The 17,970-nt window shown below is 46.7% G+C and overlaps 1 protein-coding gene across 2 annotated transcripts in view; it reads right to left on the reverse strand.

Annotated features, from left to right (window-relative positions):
• The window catches only part of lrch4 (leucine-rich repeats and calponin homology (CH) domain containing 4), a 72,570-nt gene that overhangs the window by 15,839 nt on the left and 38,761 nt on the right, over positions 1-17,970 (reverse strand). For both annotated transcript variants that reach the window (XM_063048709.1, XM_063048708.1), the window contains exons 6-12: positions 15,751-15,866; positions 13,395-13,491; positions 13,010-13,118; positions 11,319-11,434; positions 10,373-10,413; positions 9,777-9,911; positions 8,104-8,187 (exon numbers count right to left, since the gene is read on the reverse strand). In XM_063048709.1, coding sequence (XP_062904779.1) covers positions 8,104-8,187; positions 9,777-9,911; positions 10,373-10,413; positions 11,319-11,434; positions 13,010-13,118; positions 13,395-13,491; positions 15,751-15,866 — 698 coding nt within the window. The remainder of the gene's footprint in view (positions 1-8,103; positions 8,188-9,776; positions 9,912-10,372; positions 10,414-11,318; positions 11,435-13,009; positions 13,119-13,394; positions 13,492-15,750; positions 15,867-17,970) is intronic.

Raw genomic sequence — 17,970 nt, forward strand, 5'->3', positions numbered from 1 at the left:
TCCGGGGTCTGAGCTGGCCAAGCCTGCACGCTCTCCCATTGAGCTGGCACAGGAGCTTGTGGATATCAAAGAGCAACTCTGTACAAGTGTAAAAGGGCCAGCATGGAAGCAATGGGCCAAAGGGCCTGACCTGTGTACTCACAGCAAGGAAGTCCCGGGTCAGAGGACTGATCACATTAGGAGGTGAAAGGAGTTGGTTGATGAGGTGGAGGTGGAGGGTTGATGAGGCCACAAAGTGTGAGGGTGGGTGTGTGGCTGTGAGGTAGGAAAGGGGCTCATTTTAGACCATAGGAGCAGAATTAGTCCATTTGGCCCATCGAGTCTGCTCCACCCTTTCATCATGGCTGATCCATTTCCCTCTCAGCCCCACTCTCCTCCCTGTATCCCTTCATGCCCTGACTGATCAAGAATCTATCAACCCCTGCCTTAAATATACCCAATGACTTGGTCTCCACTGCTGCCCGTAGCAACGAATTCTACATAATCAACACTCTCTAGCTAAGGAGATTCCCCCCCATCTCTGTTCCAAAAGGAAGCCCCTCTATTCTGAGGCTGTGCCATCTGGTCCAAGACTTCCTCAACATATGAAACATCCTCTCCACATTCACTCCATCAATATTTTGTTGTTTTGTGGCTGTTGTTTGTGTTGTTCTGCTGAACATCGGGGGCATGTTGTGTTGTCACTGGAACACGAGGCAATACTTGCAGGCTGCCCCCAGCAAGTCCTCAAATCAGTAGCCTGGACAGAGTGACGATTGCACGAGATTAGAAGGCTGACATCACTCAACATCTGCCCAAACAAGTTCGAGTTGGGGTTAGTAAGTTGTGGGCGAGTTCGAGTTGGGGTTAGTAAGTTGTGGGCGAGTTCGAGTTGGGGTTAGTAAGTTGTGGGCGAGTTCGAGTTGGGGTTAGTAAATTGTGGGCGTGTTCGAGTTGGGGTTAGTAAATTGTGGGCGAGTTTGAGTTGGGGTTAGTAAATTGTGGGCGAGTTCGAGTTGGGGTTAGTAAATTGTGGGCGTGTTCAAGTTGGGGTTAGTAAGTTGTGGGCGAGTCTGCAGGGAGCGCTCATGGAGTGAAGTTGCTTCTGGCTTCGCTCCATTGCCGTTATCTTTTTTAACCTATGATCTCCTTGATCTAATCAATTTTTATCCACACCAGAAGATTTATTCTATCTTACCGATTTTTTCTTAAATTGCAACTCTGGAATTTGAAGAAATGAGTACGAGATCCAAAGCCAAAGATGGGAAAGATTCTGATGGCAACAGCGGAAAAAGAAAAGGTAACTCTGAACAAACGGAGCTATCTTATGAGGTTATGAAGTTTTTAGAGGAAAAGTTCGAGGAACAATGTCAAAATCTATCTGAAAGTTTATCTGATAAATTTGAACAACAACGTCAAAGCCTTAATGAAGATTTAAAATCAATCACGGAATCTCTGAAATCCCTGGATTGTGAAGTTCAAAAACATCGAAGTAAAATCTCTAAACTGGATATTAAATCTCAAGACGGATTCAAAAGTCAAGAACTTAGAGCAGAATTTAGCTTCGACTATTAAACAACTGCAACATTTTAAATCCAAAGTCATCGACCGAGAAGACAAAACTTGAGTATAATTGGTCTACCCGAGGATGTTGAGGATGGAGACCCTTCAATATTCTTTGCTCAGCTTTTAAAGGATACGCTCAGTTCAGTTTTTCTCAACGAGTCTCCATTACTTGACCGTGCCCACCGTATACCGCAGCCAAAGTCAACATCGGCCGTATCCAAACTGAGACTAATTATTCTTTGTTTCCATTATGTTAATGTTAAAGAACAGCTTCTCCAGACTGCTCGTCGGCAAGGGATGATCAAGTATCGTCAGCATTCCTTCAGGATAGTTCAAGATTGCAGTCCCGAAGTGATGAAAGAGTGACTGACTTTTAAACTTCCGATGTCGGAATGTTATCAAAAAAATCTCAAACCGGCATTATTATATCCTGCACGTCTCAGAATTTCTCATCCTGATGGATCTCATCGCGTCTTCCATTCAATAACCGCCACTCGAAGCTTTCTGGATGATAACTACCCATCTGATGCAGACACCGCCCTTTAATTAATGTTCTGTGCTCTCAGTATCAGCTTTTTTTTCTGATGTTTTTTAAAAAAAAATAAACCTTTTACTACCATACAATGAAGGTTTTTGATAAGCTCAAGATTTTTGTTTTGTGCTTACTACTATAGTTATTACTTTATAATTTATATAGTTATTTCTTGCGAATAACGTTACTTTCTTTTAGTTAATTTTTCCTTAACTTTTTGTTTTCCGATATTATTACTAACGATTTGATCTGACGATCATTTTCAGTTATATGTTCTTTATTTTTGTTTCTGTACAATTAAAATAGCGATTTGCTTTTCTTTTTGCATAATCTCCTTTGTTCTTTTTGGGATGCCATGTTCTTATGTTTTTTCTTCCCATAATCCCCTTTTTTTGGAAGCAATATTTTATTTACTTTCATTTATAATTAACCAATCATACATATTGATACTAACTTTTTCTTATTTATGTATCTTAGTAATTATACTATGTAGATTATTTTAGTATAGTGTTTAATTTTATTTTTATATATATATATATATATATATATATCTATCAGTTTCCGGGGCCGGGGGGGAGGGTCATCTATATAACATATCTTTGGAGTTGCCTCCTGCAGAAATGGGGTTAGATTTAGTATTAGTTAGTTCTTTCTTCAGCCTTTTCTGGCTTAGTTCGCTGGTCTTGGGGACTCCAAGGATATGGGGTAGTCTTTTTCTTTTTTAATTTTTTCTATTGGGCTGATTTAGTACTACAAAGATGTCTGCAGTGTCGGGATTTCCGGTTCCTCTCTGATCATGTATTCCTCTTCCGATTTCATGAGTTCACATTATGGTTAACCCTTTACTCACCAAAGGGTTAATCTTAAATTACAGCTCACATTATTAATTTTGTCTCTTGGAATACAAATGGTTTAGACCATCCAATAAAACAGAAAAAGATTTTCAATGTATTCCAAAGACTGAATGCTCGTATTATTTTTGCACAAGAAACTCATGTAAGGAAAGAGGATAATCAACGCTCCTTTAAGTTCCGGAAAGACAAACAATACCACTCGAACTCCCAAGCCAAAATTAAAGGCGTTTCAATTTTTATAGATCCCTCAATTACATTTATTTATCAAGACATTATCTTAGATCCTAATGGCAGATTTTTGTTAATCACTGGGTTACTTTTTAATAAAAAGGTTGCTATGGTTAATGTTTATGCTCCGAATGTGGATTATCCTGAATTTTTTAAACACATATTCACTTCCTTTCCTAACTTAAACAAGTATATGTCGATAATGGGCATAACTTTAATTTATGTTTGAATCCCATATTGGACAGATCCATAGGTAGTCCGGCTTTACCGAATAAGTCGGCTACTCTTATTAACTCTTTTATGTTTGACACTGGAATTTCAGAAATTTGGAGATTTCTACACCCAAAGGATAAAGAATTCTCATTCTTTTCACACGTTCATCGTTCTTATTCTCGAATTGACTTTTTTTTATTGACTCTCAATTAATCCCATCTGTAATTGATTGTAATTATGACATTATCGCCATTTCAGATCGTGCTCCAATGAAACTTTCTATCAAGTTAACGGATACTTCTTGTACTAATAGACAATGGCAATTTAATCCTATTTTGCTTCAAGACTTGGACTTTGTCAAGTTTATAAAGGAACAGATTGATTTATTCTTTTCAATTAATACTACGGAAGAAGTTTCCAATGGAACAGCTTGGGATGCTTTTAAAGCTTATATCCGTGGTCAGATTATTTCCTATTCGGCTGGTTTGAAAAACATGCTAAGAATGAAATACTCTTGTTGGTTGATAGAATTAAAGAAATGGATAAAAAATACGCTATTTCTCCCAGTAAGGAGCTGTACAAACACAGAGTTGAACTTCAATTGGAACATAGCTTACTATTAACATCCTCGATTGAAAATCAATTAATGAGAACCAGAAGTGATTTTTATATTCATAGTGATAAATCGGGTAAATTATTGGCTAATCAATTGAAATTTCCTTCAGTTAAACGTCAAATTACTAAGATTCGCAGACACGATGATACTTTGACAGTTGAACATGATGGGATAAAGAAAACCTTTCAAGAATTTTATACCTCTTTATATCACTCTGATTTTCCTCATGATTTTAATACCATGCATGATTTTTTTTTTAAGTAAACTGAATTTTCCAAAATTATCATCCGAAGATTGCTTATCATTATAAACTCCTATTACAGAGGAAGAAATAATAACTGCAATCTCATCATTGAATTCTGGTAAAGCACCCGGTCTGGATGGGTTTGCAGTGGAATTTTTTAAAATCCTTTTCCTCTATTCTCTCTCCGTAGTGTCCAGAATATTCAAAGAAGCAATCAGTTTAGGTAAATTACCGCAATCAATTTATGAAGCCTCTATTTCCTTAATTCTTAAAAAGAATAAAGATCCTACCGATTGTGCGTCATGCAGAACGGTATCTCTTTTGAATGTAGATTCAAAAATTTTTTCAAAAATTTTAGCAACTAGGTTAGAGAAGGTATTACCTCAAATTATATCTATGGACCAAACTGGATTTATTAAAAATCGTTATTCATCCTTTAATATTAGGAGGTTAATGAATATTGTTTATACCCCTTCACTTATTACCACGGAATGTATTATCTCATTAGAAGCTGAGAAAGCCTTTGACAGAGTTGAATGGCCTTATTTATTTAGTGTGCTTGAGAAATTTAATTTTAGTTTGACATTTATATCTTGGATTGAATTGTTATATCATTTCCCAGTAGCTTTGGTTTGTACTAATAATCAAAGATCTCCCTTTCTTCGTCTTTTTTGTGGTACTAGGCGAGGATGCACTCTTAGTCCTTTACTGTGACTCGACCAATATTTTTGGTATTACCCGCGGAAACGAAATACATAAATTATCACTATATGCAGATGATTTGTTATTATATATCTCTAATCCGGAGAAGTCAATTCCTGCTATTCCAGCTTTGTTGGCTCAATTTAGTAACTTTTCCGGCTACAAATTGAATCTTAATAGGAGTGAATTATTTCCCCTAAATAAGCAGGTACCCATTTATGGATGTTTACCATTTAAATTGGTTACTGACTCATTTATATATTTAGGGATAATAATTACGAAAAAGTATTTTTTGGTTACAAGATTTGGATGTACCTTTAAATCCACATTGGGTAAATCTCGAATGTAATTCATTACATGGGCTTTCCTTGGGTTCGGTTTTAGGAACTTCGCTTCCTTTTACTTCTAAATTGTATAAACAAATGAATAATCCAATAGTTAAGCATACTTTACGCATATGGTTTCAATTCCGAAGATTTTTTGGGTTCAATCAATTTATTTCAGCAAGTCCTATTATAACTAATTTCCTTTTTCAATCCTCCACCAAGGATCAAGCTCACTTTGATTGGAAAACCAAAGGTATAGTATGTTTTCAAGATTTATTTTTGTATAATTGTTTCCTGTCTTTTGATCAACTTTCTAATAAATATAATTTACCCAGATCTCACTTTTTTAGATACCTACAGATTAGAAACTTTTTAATTACTGCTTCTCCTAATTTTCCACACTCATATCCAATGGATACTTTGGAAAAAATTTTAGATCTAAATCTCTCTCAGAAAAGTGTTGTAGCAATTATTTATAACATAATTATGAACTTATGTCCTGAGGTTTCCAATAAAATTAAAACTGATTGGGAAAGAGAATTTAAGATTATTATACCGATTGAAAAATGGGAAAAAATTCTTCAATTGGTTAATTCATCCTCTATATATGCTAAACATGTGTTGATACAGTTTAAAGTAGTGCACAGGGACCATATGTCCAAAGATAAACTATCTCGTTATTATTCTTATATTAATCCTATATGTGATAGATGTCATTCTGAGATAGCCTATTTAACTCACGTTTTGGTCATGTCCTTTGTTGGAAAAATATTGGAAAGATATTTTTGATATTACTTCAACGGTTTTGAATACAGACTTACAACCTCACCCAATTACTGCTATTTTTGGATTACCAATGATACACTCAAATCATTTAACCTCTTCAGCACGCCGGATGATTGCATTTCTTACTTTAATGGCTAGAAGATCCATTTTGCTGAATTGGAAAGAGATTAACCCTCCTACTGTATTTCACTGGTTTTCACAAACTATGTTGTGTTTGAATTTGGAAAAAATTAGAAGTGTCGTTTATGACCCTTCCATTAAATCTGAAAAAACTTGGAGGCCATTTATTCAGCATTTTCATATGTTGTCATTTGACCATTTCCAAACATATTTTACTTTTCTGTACTGTTGGTTGAGAGGAATGGGGTCGTTGACACTAAGGTTTTTTTCTTTTCCATTTTTACGTTGTTAGAATTGCCCAAGTCTTTTTAGTTTAGTTGACTAATTCTGTTTAGTTTTTTTTGGGGTGGGGTTTGGTTTTTTTTCTATTTTTTTTTTCTTTTTCATGATTTTTCTCCAGTTTTTTTTTGTCCTGTATTATTCATTGTTATCCTACATGATTGGGAGTTTTGTCAATTTATACTATTTGGTTTTATAATTACTCATTTTAAGTATAACAATGTATTTCCAACAATTTTGTATTATTGCTATGTTATGTTTATATTTTATGAAACTAATAAAAAGATTGAAAAAGAAAGAAAGAAAGAAAAGTTGTGGGCGAGTTCGAGTTGGGGTTAGTAAGTTGTGGGAGAGTTCGAGTTGGGGTTAGTAAGTTGTGGGCGAGTTCGAGTTGGGGTTAGTAAGTTGTGGGCGAGTTCGAGTTGGGGTTAGTAAGGTGAGGGCGAGTTCGAGTTGGGGTTAGTAAGTTGTGGGAGAGTTCGAGTTGGGGTTAGTAAGGTGAGGGCAAGTTCGAGTTGGGGTTAGTAAGTTGTGGGCGAGTTCGAGCTGGGGTTAGTAAGTTGTGGGAGAGTTCGAGTTGGGGTTAGTAAGGTGAGGGCAAGTTCGAGTTGGGGTTAGTAAGTTGTGGGCGAGTTCGAGCTGGGGTTAGTAAGGTGAGGGCAAGTTCGAGTTGGGGTTAGTAAGTTGTGGGAGAGTTCGAGTTGGGGTTAGTAAGGTGAGGGCAAGTTCGAGTTGGGGTTAGTAAGTTGTGGGCGAGTTCGAGCTGGGGTTAGTAAGTTGTGGGAGAGTTCGAGTTGGGGTTAGTAAGGTGAGGGCAAGTTCGAGTTGGGGTTAGTAAGTTGTGGGCGAGTTCGAGCTGGGGTTAGTAAGGTGAGGGCAAGTTCGAGTTGGGGTTAGTAAGTTGTGGGAGAGTTCGAGTTGGGGTTAGTAAGGTGAGGGCAAGTTCGAGTTGGGGTTAGTAAGTTGTGGGCGAGTTCGAGCTGGGGTTAGTAAGTTGTGGGAGAGTTCGAGTTGGGGTTAGTAAGGTGAGGGCAAGTTCGAGTTGGGGTTAGTAAGTTGTGGGCGAGTTCGAGCTGGGGTTAGTAAGGTGAGGGCAAGTTCGAGTTGGGGTTAGTAAGTTGTGGGCGAGTTCGAGTTGGGGTTAGTAAGGTGAGGGCGAGTTCGAGTTGGGGTTAGTAAGTTGTGGGAGAGTTCGAGTTGGGGTTAGTAAGGTGAGGGCAAGTTCAAGTTGGGGTTAGTAAGTTGTGGGCGAGTTCGAGCTGGGGTTAGTAAGTTGTGGGAGAGTTCGAGTTGGGGTTAGTAAGGTGAGGGCGACAACTGCGGGCTGCCCCCAGCACATCCTCGGACTGTGTTGGTCGTGATACAAATGACACAGTTCACTGTACATATTGACGTTATGTTTGAGAAATAAACAAATGTGATAGAGTTGGAGGGTAACAGGATGGACAGGGTGATGAGGGGACGTAAGGAGCAGGGAGAGGTTGTTTCTCACTGAGGGGGCAGGGGAAACTGACAACGCTGGGTGCAGGCTGTGAGGTGACGGGAAGTCTCAGCCCGGAGACTGCAGTCCTGATCCAAGGATGAGGCAGGGTGAAGATGGGGTGACACCCTCCCACATAACCCGCCCCCCCCCCACATTCTGCACCCCTACCACTCACCCAGTGCTGGTTCTGCTGCCGAGTTCACTCTGTGTTGTTGGGCTAACTGTGGACGGTTTTCCCGTGGAGCTGATACTTGTCCCCCTGGAAAAACAAATACCATCGGTCAGCAATTCCTCTCCCCCGCCAGACGGATGCCCTCCCCAACTGGGAGAGAGGGGAGGGTTGACAGGGTGACGAAGGGTCTGGAAGAGGTGGGGTGGGTGAAGAGGATGCCAGGGAGGAGGGGTTCAGGATGCTGGCTGCTCCCTCAGAATAGGTTCACAGGGTGGGAGAGTTTCAATGGGGACGCAGGGAAGGGTGAGATGGAGTGAATGAGGGGGAGGCAGGAGGGTGGGTGCCCAGATAATTTGGAGTGGGGGGGGGGAGTCAGTAGACCCAGAGGGGAGAGGGGAAGGATCCTTCACAGTGAGTTGTGGTTGGGAACGCGCTGTCTGGAATGGTGGTGGAGCAGATTCTGGAGGGGAGGTGGGAGGTGGGAGGTGGGGAAAGCACTGGAGGGGGAACGAGAGAAGAGGGGGAATGAGAGAGGGAAGGGGAAAAGGCAGTGCAGTAGCACAGTGGCAATGACCATGTTCAATTTCCACTGCTGCCTGTAAGGAGTTTGTACGTTTTTCCTGTGACCGCGTCCCGAAATGTTCTGGTTAAGGTTATGTGGTGTGGGCACGCTACGCTGGGGTCGAGGGGAGTGGGATGGTTTAAGGTGTGGCTGTTCGCTGACCAGTTAGGGATGCCCCTCTCACTAATCTGCCAGATCGGGGGGGGGGTGGTCTGCCCAATCGGTGGGGGGGGGGGTGGTCTGCCAGATGAAGGGGGGGGGGGGGAGTCTGCCAGATGAGGGGGGGGGTTGGGGTGGAGGGAGTTGGCCACTGGTGAGGATGATCCGCACCCCCCACCCCGGTCTGACTGACCTATCTAAAGGAGGGTGCTGTTGACCCCACCCACCCTCATGGACCCGCCTGGAGGGGGCTGCTGACCCCACCCCCTCACTGACCTGTCCAAAGGAGGGGGCTGCTGACCCCCCCTCACTGACCCGTCCGAAGGAGGGGGCTGCTGACCCCACCCTCCCTCACTGACCCGTCCGAAGGAGGGAGCTGCTGACCCCACCCCACTGACCTGTCTGGAGGGGGCTGCTGACCCCACCCTCCCCTCACTGACCCATCCGAAGGAGGGGGCTGCTGACCCCACCCTCCCCTCACTGACCCGTCCGAAGGAGGGAGCTGCTGACCCCCCCCCCACTGACCTGTCTGGAGGGGGCTGCTGATCCCACCCCCCCCCCACTGACCCATCCGAAGGAGGGGACTGCTGACCCCAACCCCCCTCACTGACCCGTCCGGAGGGTGTTGCTGACCGCACCCTCCCCTCACTGACCCGTCCGGAGGGGGCTGCTGACCACCTCCCCACTGACCCATTCGGAGGGGGCTGCTGACCCACCCCACCCCCCTTCACTGACCTGTCTGAAGCAGGGGGCTGCTGACCCCCTCCCCACTGACCGTCCGAAGGAGGGGGCTGCTGACCCCACCCCCCCTCACTGACCGTCCGAAGGAGGGGGCTGCTGACCCCACCCCCCCCCCTCACTGACCCATCCGAAGGAGGGGACTGCTGACCCCAACCCCCCTCACTGACCTGTCCGAAGGAGGGGGTTGCTGACCCCCCTCCCCCGCCCCACTGACCTGTCCCGGCGCTCAGCTGGCCGGTGTTGGTTCTGCTTCTCCCGTTCCTGCCAGATCTGCAGGGTCTCTGGTCTCCGCCGCTCCTCACTGTCCCGGGACCCCTCGGTCCGGGCTCCAGACCACTCCTCACCCGGCCTGCAGTGAGCACAGATACGGGGTGAGATCCAGCAGTTGTACCCACTCCCACCGCCCCTTCCCTAACACCTCTTCGCCGCCCCACAACACTGGGTCCCAACAAGCCCAGGCGGCTAGCATGGAACCGGTTGATGAGCAGCCATATACGTGGTATTGATAAGTAGAGGTAAGGGGAAGGGAAGGGGGCATTGGGGAGAGCAGTAGAAAGGGGGCAGGGGGAATCTGAAACCCTTTGCCCCGATGGTGGGGTTGGGCTGGAACCGTCTGTGTAATGGGCTCTGTAGGGGTGGGGATGGGGGTGAGGGAAGGTAACATTCCAGGGGGTGAGGGTGAAACGAAGGTTCATAGTTCCGCGCTCTCCACTGGAGAGGGATAGCAGGCTCACTGGCAGAGTGGCCTCTCATACAACAACTTCCGACTCTCTCTCCCTGACTGCCCCCCACCTCCCTACACAAACTTACCCTTTGTCCGGGCTGTTCCGGCTCAGCACCTTGTCCTGGTCCTGGAAGAGAAGCAGAGGCAGTGAATCTGGGGGGTGGGTGGAAGAGAGGTTGTAGGGAAAGTGGAAGGGATAAGGCGGGGGGGGGGAGTGTTAAACTTCCGGATGGGGGGGTGTAGAGACCCTCATCTGCCCCCTCTGCCAGGGTCACCCAATCCCACCTCCTCTAACTGATCCTCTCTTGACCTCACAACCTACCTCGTTATGATCTTGCGCTTGATGGCTTACCTGCACTGCGCTCTCTCAGTAGCTGTAACACTTTATTCTGCACTCTGTTATTGTTTAACCTTGTTTTGCCCCAGTGCTCTGGGTAATGATCTGATCTGTATGAACAGCACGCAAGGCAAGCTTTTTGCCATCTTGCTACTTCTGACGATAATATATTCCCTACAGTATCGATTGTTCATTATGTACTGAGATGTACGACGTGGGCGATCGTGGACTTTCCACAACCGTGATCGTTCATGGCAAATTTTTCTGTACAAGTGGTTTGCCATTGCTATCTTCTGGGCAGTGTCTTTACAAGACGGGTGACCCCAGCCATTATCAATACTCTTCAGAGGTTGTCTGCCTGGTGTCAGTGGTCACATAACTAGGACTTGTGATATGCACCAGCTACTCGTATGACCGTCCACCACCTGCCCCCATGGCTTCACCTGACCCTGATCGGGGGGCTAAGCAGGTGCTACACCTTGCCCAAGGGTGACCTGCAGTCGAGCAGAGGGAGGGAGCACCTCACCTCCTTTGGTAGAGATGCATCTCCACCCCACCATGCATACCTGGAGCTTAGCAACCACACAAGGTTTGGATGATCGATGCTCTGGGATGGTCCACCACTCTCGGACAAAAGGGGTCCTGCAGTCTGGAGACACCCCTCCCCTCCCGCCGGCTGTTGAGTAGGGCCTCACCTGCTGCGTGCGCGTGTGGCAGTTCCGTGGGGTGGACTGATCCCGTCTCACCTCCTCCCCCTCTCCATTCAAACTGCTGTCGATGATGAAGTCGACTTGTTCGAAGTCCTGGTCCCCTGCAGTGGGAAAGGAGGCATGAGCAGGGATTAGAGGCTGGCCATACAGAATGGGTGGGTGATGGGAAGGTGGGGGGGGCTCTACATAGTCACAGGATCCCAACTACAGTGAAATTAAGTGGGGGCGCAGGGAGACATTACACCAGTGGGTTGAGACAAGGTGTGCAAACTCAGTTGTGATGGTGTATAGGTTCATTCGATTACAGAGACAGAGACAGAGACATCGACATCGGGAGCCTGGGACAATGGTACTTCCAGTAATCTGTACTGGGACCTCTGCCCTCACACACATGAATGGGGAGGTGAGTCTGTAGTGGTGGGGGGGTGGGGGGGAAGAGGAGGAAAACCAGGTTTGAGGGAAGACCCCCATGCTTGTAAGTGGCAGGACTAACTTGGACACACAAGAGATTCAGCAATTGCTGGAAATCCAGAGCAACACACTCAAAATACTGGAGGAAGTTGGCAGGCCAGGGAGCATCTCTGGTGGAGAATAAATAGTCAAGGTTTTGGCTGGGACCCCTCATCAGGACCGACTCAGAAGTGTGTGGGATCATCCGGATAAACAAGCTGCAAAGAGCCTAGAAACTTAGTCGGGGGCTGGGACCCAACTGGATTCGAGGAAGGAGGAGTGGATGGAATTCTTACTGAACACACGAGAGACAGGATAGTCAGTCTTAGAGAAGGGTAGCACAGGAACAGGCCCTTCAGCCCATTGAGTCTGTACTGACCAACAACTTAACACCAATCCCCATTTTATTCTCTCCCATATTCCCACTAAGTCCCCACCCTCTTCCTCATTCTGTCGCTCAGCCACACACAGGGGAGTGATTTATGGCCCAACTAACTCGCTGATGCACACGTCATTGGAACATGGGAGGAAAACGGAGGTCCCCACCTCACCCAGGGAAGCTTGGGCTGTGACAAGGACAGCAGGCAAACTCTCAACGGACACAATGTGGAGCCCAGAGTAACGAGACAGCAACACTACCCGCTGCACCACTGGCAGCACTAATCTCCCTCAGCACATGAGGTGCCTGACAGAGAGAGGAATGACAGTGTTTCCAACCCTCCCAGTTTCTAGGAGGAAGGCTCAGTTCTCCCCCCCCACCACCCTATAAAGTGCTTACCAAACAGACTAGCTGATGGCTGGTTTCCCTCATCGTCTGTCAGAACCAGGATAGGAACCAGCCCTGTCACATTCTTGCGGTCAATGTCAGCCATTCTCCCCCCAAATGGGGCTGAATTAACTTGGTTGGTTTAACTGGGGCTCGGTTAATGAGGGACCCACACAGACGGTGCAGAAGGCCAGGATTGACCTGGGTCTCACTTCTCCCAGCTGTGTCCTGGTCCGACGCTCCCCAGAGATGGTTTGAGAAATACGGTGGTGGTCCCAGGTAAGCAGGGTGGGTCCCCAGGGGAATGGAATGGGCGGGAAGGGTGAAGAGCAATGGTCTCACACTGCGACCTCCATCACTTAACTACGAGGGGACAAGGGGAGTGGGGTAGACCAGAGAACTCAGTGCTACCAGCAGCTCAATGGTCAAATAGCACGCGGAGACAGCTTCTCACACTCACCTGTTGTGCCATTTTCCATGCGGCGGACGGGCTGGCTCTCCCTCAGCAGTCTTTGCTCCCGGGAAAACTCCCCCATCCGCAGGGACAGGTCCGAAAACTCGTCCGTCAACTGTGGAGGGATGTGGATCCGTGAGATACCAGAGAGCACGGTGCCCCGGCCCAGCAGGAGACCCGCGTACGGCGCCACAACCCATAACCCACGTAGACAAAGCGGGAATTAGATACAGTGACCAACACATCCAAAACACTGTCACACAGACACACCTTTCCTCTCCATAGGACCAGGGAGAAACCCTGAGCAGTGCCACATCCCCCCTTCCTGCAGACGGCCCGACTCCACCACCCCAAACCAGCTTCGTGTCTGTGCATGGGCAGACTTACTCACCTCATTGCCAGACCACCGCTTGCTGCCACTGTCCACGCTGTGGAATCCCGAGTCCAGGCCACTGGGCTGGCGGCTGGGGCAAAGCTCGTCCGACAGGCTGTGGGCACAGGGCAGGAGTCATATTGAGGGTGGGAGAGATTCACACGGGGGAGACGGGCACAGGGCAGAAGTCAGACCAGGGGGTGGGGGTGGGAGTGATTCACATGGGGAGGGGAGCAAAGTTCATCTGACAGGGTGAGGGCAGGGGGCAGGAGTCAGACTGGACTGAGGAACTGGGTGGGATGAGACAAACAAGGGGAGGGGAAAGACACTCAATGGGGGGGGGAATGGAGATGTGGTGCAGGAAAGGGGAAAGGCAGAGGAGGACAGGAGGTGTGCTGACAGTTCTGAGGAGGGTGGGGAGTGTTGGAGACCCCCACCACCCACGATTGCTGGGATGTGGCGGGATGACAGAAGGTTCCAGATGCAAGACAGGGAGGTGAAGTTAAAGCATTTGACACCATTTGCCTTCCTCACGTTCACTGCCTCAGTGGTTCAGGTGCAGGCCCAGATACCACCACCACTCCCTCAGGCAGTGTGTTCCCGATTCCCAAAATCCCGTCCCACCCTCCTCCAGGGGGCAATCTTCTCCAAACCTCTCTAAATCTCGACCACACCCCCACACCCCAAATCTCTGCTGCGTGAAGAGTTTCCTCACCCTCTCACCCAATCCACATCAGGTGCCTCCCACCCTCCTTTGCTCCTCTCAGTCTCATTACCGAGACCATCTGTCCCAGGGAACAATCTGGTGAATCTCCTCTGCACCCCTTGACGTACCATCACCCTCTCCCTACTACGTGGTGTCCAACACTGCTCACAGTGCTCCAGCTGTGACCCACACACAGTGAAACACAACCTTCCCATTCTTGCATTCTGTTGCAAAACCCCTCTTCGCTGTAACTTTTATGACAAATAAAGATCATCTTTAAAATCTCTACCTCAACTGCCATGTTTGCACCCTTATACCAAGCCCTTTGCCCCTCAGCCCACCCATTCCTTCAATCAAACTGGCCAGGCAAAGTTCCCATTAACAGGGTCACAATAACCATCTCCACCCAACTGCTCTTCCAGGTGTGGGTGAACGCCAGCCCCCAGTCATTTTCTGGGTGAATACTCTTGAGGAGACCCTGTCTGGCTCCAGTCTCATTCCTCTTTTGACCCTGCTGTCCTCCATAAACCTTCACAACCTGAGCCTCTGTACTTCCCTCCACAACTGAATCCTTGACTTTCTCGTCAGGGAAGCACTGTCACTGTGGGTCAGAAACACCATCTCCTCCTTGCTGACAATCAACACCGGTGTGTGTGCTTACCCACTGCTCTACTCTCTGTACAGCCAGCTCAAATGCCATCCATAAATTCGCCAACGTTGGCAGAATCTCAGATGGTGACGGGGAGACGTACAGGATTGAGAGTGATCAGCTGGTTGAGCGGGTTCACAGTAACGTCCATGCACTCAATGTCAGTAAGACCAAGGAATTGATTGTGAACTTTAGGAAGGGGAAGTCGTGGGAACACCCACCAGTTCTCATCTAGGGATCAACAGTGGAAAAAGTGACCAGTTTCATTTCTTGGGTGTCAACATCTCTGAAGATCTATCCTGGGCCCAACTTATTGATGCAATTACAAAGAAGGCACATCAGCGGCTATACTTCATTAGATATTTGAGAAGACTTGGGACTCCTTAACTACCTAATGAAGTATAGGACTCCGACAAATTTCTACAGATGCATAGTGGAGAGCATTCTGGTTGGTTACATCACCGCTTGGTATGGAAGTGCCAATGCACAGGATGAGAGGCTTCAGAGGGTTGCAGGGTCAACCAGCTTCATCATAGACACAACCCTCCCCAATATGAGGACATCTTGAAAAGACAATGCCTCAAGTAGGCAGCATCCAGCATGAAGGACCTGCTCTCTTCTCAAAACTACCATCAGGGAGGTGGTACAGGAGCCTGAAATCCCAACACCAACAGTTTAGGAATGGCTTCTTCCTTTCTGCCGTCAGACTTCTAAACAGTTCATGTATACTTCCTCTCTTGCAGCATTTATATTTTTGCAAATTAGTAATGTGATGCTTGCATTGTTAGGCTGCCACATGACTGACTGTACGTCAGAGACAATAAACTGGATTCAGGTTCCACTCTCTCCCTAGTTTCTCCCATCCTAAAATCTGTTGTGATTTTCCTTCACCTTGTCAGCCAATTATACTTACAGCCTGCTTTTTGCTGTCCACATTGCTGAGGAAACCAACCACCCTTCCGCTCCATATATCTGTTCCTGAGCCCCGATTAGGAGCCAACCCTGAGATCTACCCTCACCTGGAGCTGAAACCTGGGGGGCGCATGGCTCGATCCAAGTCTGACAGGTCCGGCACAATTTTACATGCTTCGATGTTCAAGTATTTAAATATATGGATCTTTCCTTTAGTGCAGACCTGAAAAGGCATCAGAGTTTTACACACAACATTAACTTACAAGGGGTAATAATAAAGACAAGAGATTTGGCAAATGTTGAAAGCCTTGAACAACACACACAATATGCTGGAGGAACTCAACAGGTCAGGCAGCACCTATGGAGGGGAATGAACAGTTCATCAGGCTTAGCCTGAACTGTTAACTGTTCATTCCCCTCCATAGATGCTGCCAGACCTGCTGAGTTCCTCCAGCATTTTGTATGACTTACAAGGGGAGCAGTCACACTTGGGCTGCAGGAGACGGGTAGCTGGGTGACCGCCGAGAGAGGGAAAGGGAATAGGCAAACAGTGACAAGTACCTCTGTGGCTGTTCCCCTCGATAACAGGTATAACGCTTTGGATACTGTTGGGGGGAAATGGCCTACCAGCGGAAAGTCACCACGACCAGGTCTCAGGCACTGAATCTGGCTCAGAAAGGAAGTGGGGAGAAGAGGGGAGTGGTGGTGAAAGGGATTCAGTAGTTACAGGAACAGACAGGAGGAGATTCTGTGGATGTGATAGAGACTCCAGAGAGAATGTTGCCTGCCGGTTGCCAAGGTCAGGGCCACGGCATTCTAAAGGGTGAGGGTTAGCAGATAGAAGTTGTGATTCATACTGGTACAACGACATAGATAGGAAAAGGGATGAGGTCCTGAACAGACAATATAGGGAGGCAGCTATGAAGCTGAAAGCAGGACCTCAGTAGAATGTCTGCAGTTGCCTCACATTCAGCGTAGCCTTGGACAGGGATAGGAGCAGGAGGCACGGGGAAGTACTTAACTGGGGCGAGGGTAAATTATGATGCTGTTGGGCAGGACATTGGCAGTGTTAACTGCAAAAAGATGTGCTCAGGGAAATGTATGACAGAGACGTGGAGCTTGCTTAGGGAGCACTTGCACGGGGTTCTGGATAGGTTTGTCCCTTTGAGGCAGGGAAAGGATGCTGGGGTGAAAGAACTATGGCTGGCAAGAACTGCTCAAGAGGAAAACAAAACATATTTAAGGTTTAGGAAGCAAGGATTAGTCGGGGATCTATTGTTACAAGGTAGCTAGGAAGGAGCTGAAGAATGGACTAGAAGGGGCACGAGAATGTCTTGGTAGGTAAGATTAAAAAAAGTCTCAAGGTGTTCTACACACACGCACACACATACAATGAACAGGATGATGACCAGAGTCAAGGTAGGATTGACTGGGGATAAAAAGGAAATGGGAGATGGAGAAGGAAGTGGAGGTCCTTGATGAATACTTTGCTTCAGTACTTTCCTACCAGGGAGAGGGACCCCGATGAATGTCAGGTCAGCATAGAACAAACTGATATGCTGGAAGATAGCAGCGTTAAGAGAATGTGTTAGAATTTTTGAGAAAACATTAGGATAGGGAAGTCACAAACAAGGGAAAATCTGCAGGTACTGGAAATCAAAGTAACACACACAAAATGCTGGAAAAACACAGCAGGCCAGGCAGTATCTATGGAAAATAGTAAACAGTTGATGTTTTAGGCCAAGACCCTTCATCAGGACTAGGACTAGTTAAGTCCCTGGGTCTGGACATGATACTGTGGGAAGTGAGGGAAGAGATTGCTGCACCTTGGGTAATGATCTTTGCTTCCTCATTGCCCACAGGAATAGCACCAGAGGACTGTAGGGTGGAAAATGATGTTCCTTTGTTTAAGAAAGATTACAGGGAGATTCTTTGAAATCATAGACTAGTGAATCTTATAGGTAAACTATTGGAGAGGATTCTTAGAAACGGGTTTTATGAGCATTTGGAGAAGCATTGTCTGATTAGGGATAGTCGACATGGCTTTGTGAGGGGCAGGTCATGCCTCTGAAGCCTGATTTTTCCAGGAGGTGATAAAACAAATTAATGTCAAGTGGTGTCGTGGTAAGGCATTGGACAAGGTCCCCATATAGGCTTATCTAGAAAGTCGTGAGGCAGGGGATGCAGGGAAACATAGTAGGCATCCGTTAGTCCTGCGAGACCATGGATCTGCGCCTGGAAAGTCTTCACTCTCCAGGGCGCAGGCCTGGGCAAGGTTGTATGGAAGACCAGCAGTTGCCCATGCTGCAAGTCTCCCCTCTCCACAA

The sequence above is a fragment of the Mobula hypostoma genome, chromosome 5, assembly GCF_963921235.1.
Source record: "Mobula hypostoma chromosome 5, sMobHyp1.1, whole genome shotgun sequence".
NCBI lineage: Eukaryota > Metazoa > Chordata > Chondrichthyes > Myliobatiformes > Myliobatidae > Mobula > Mobula hypostoma.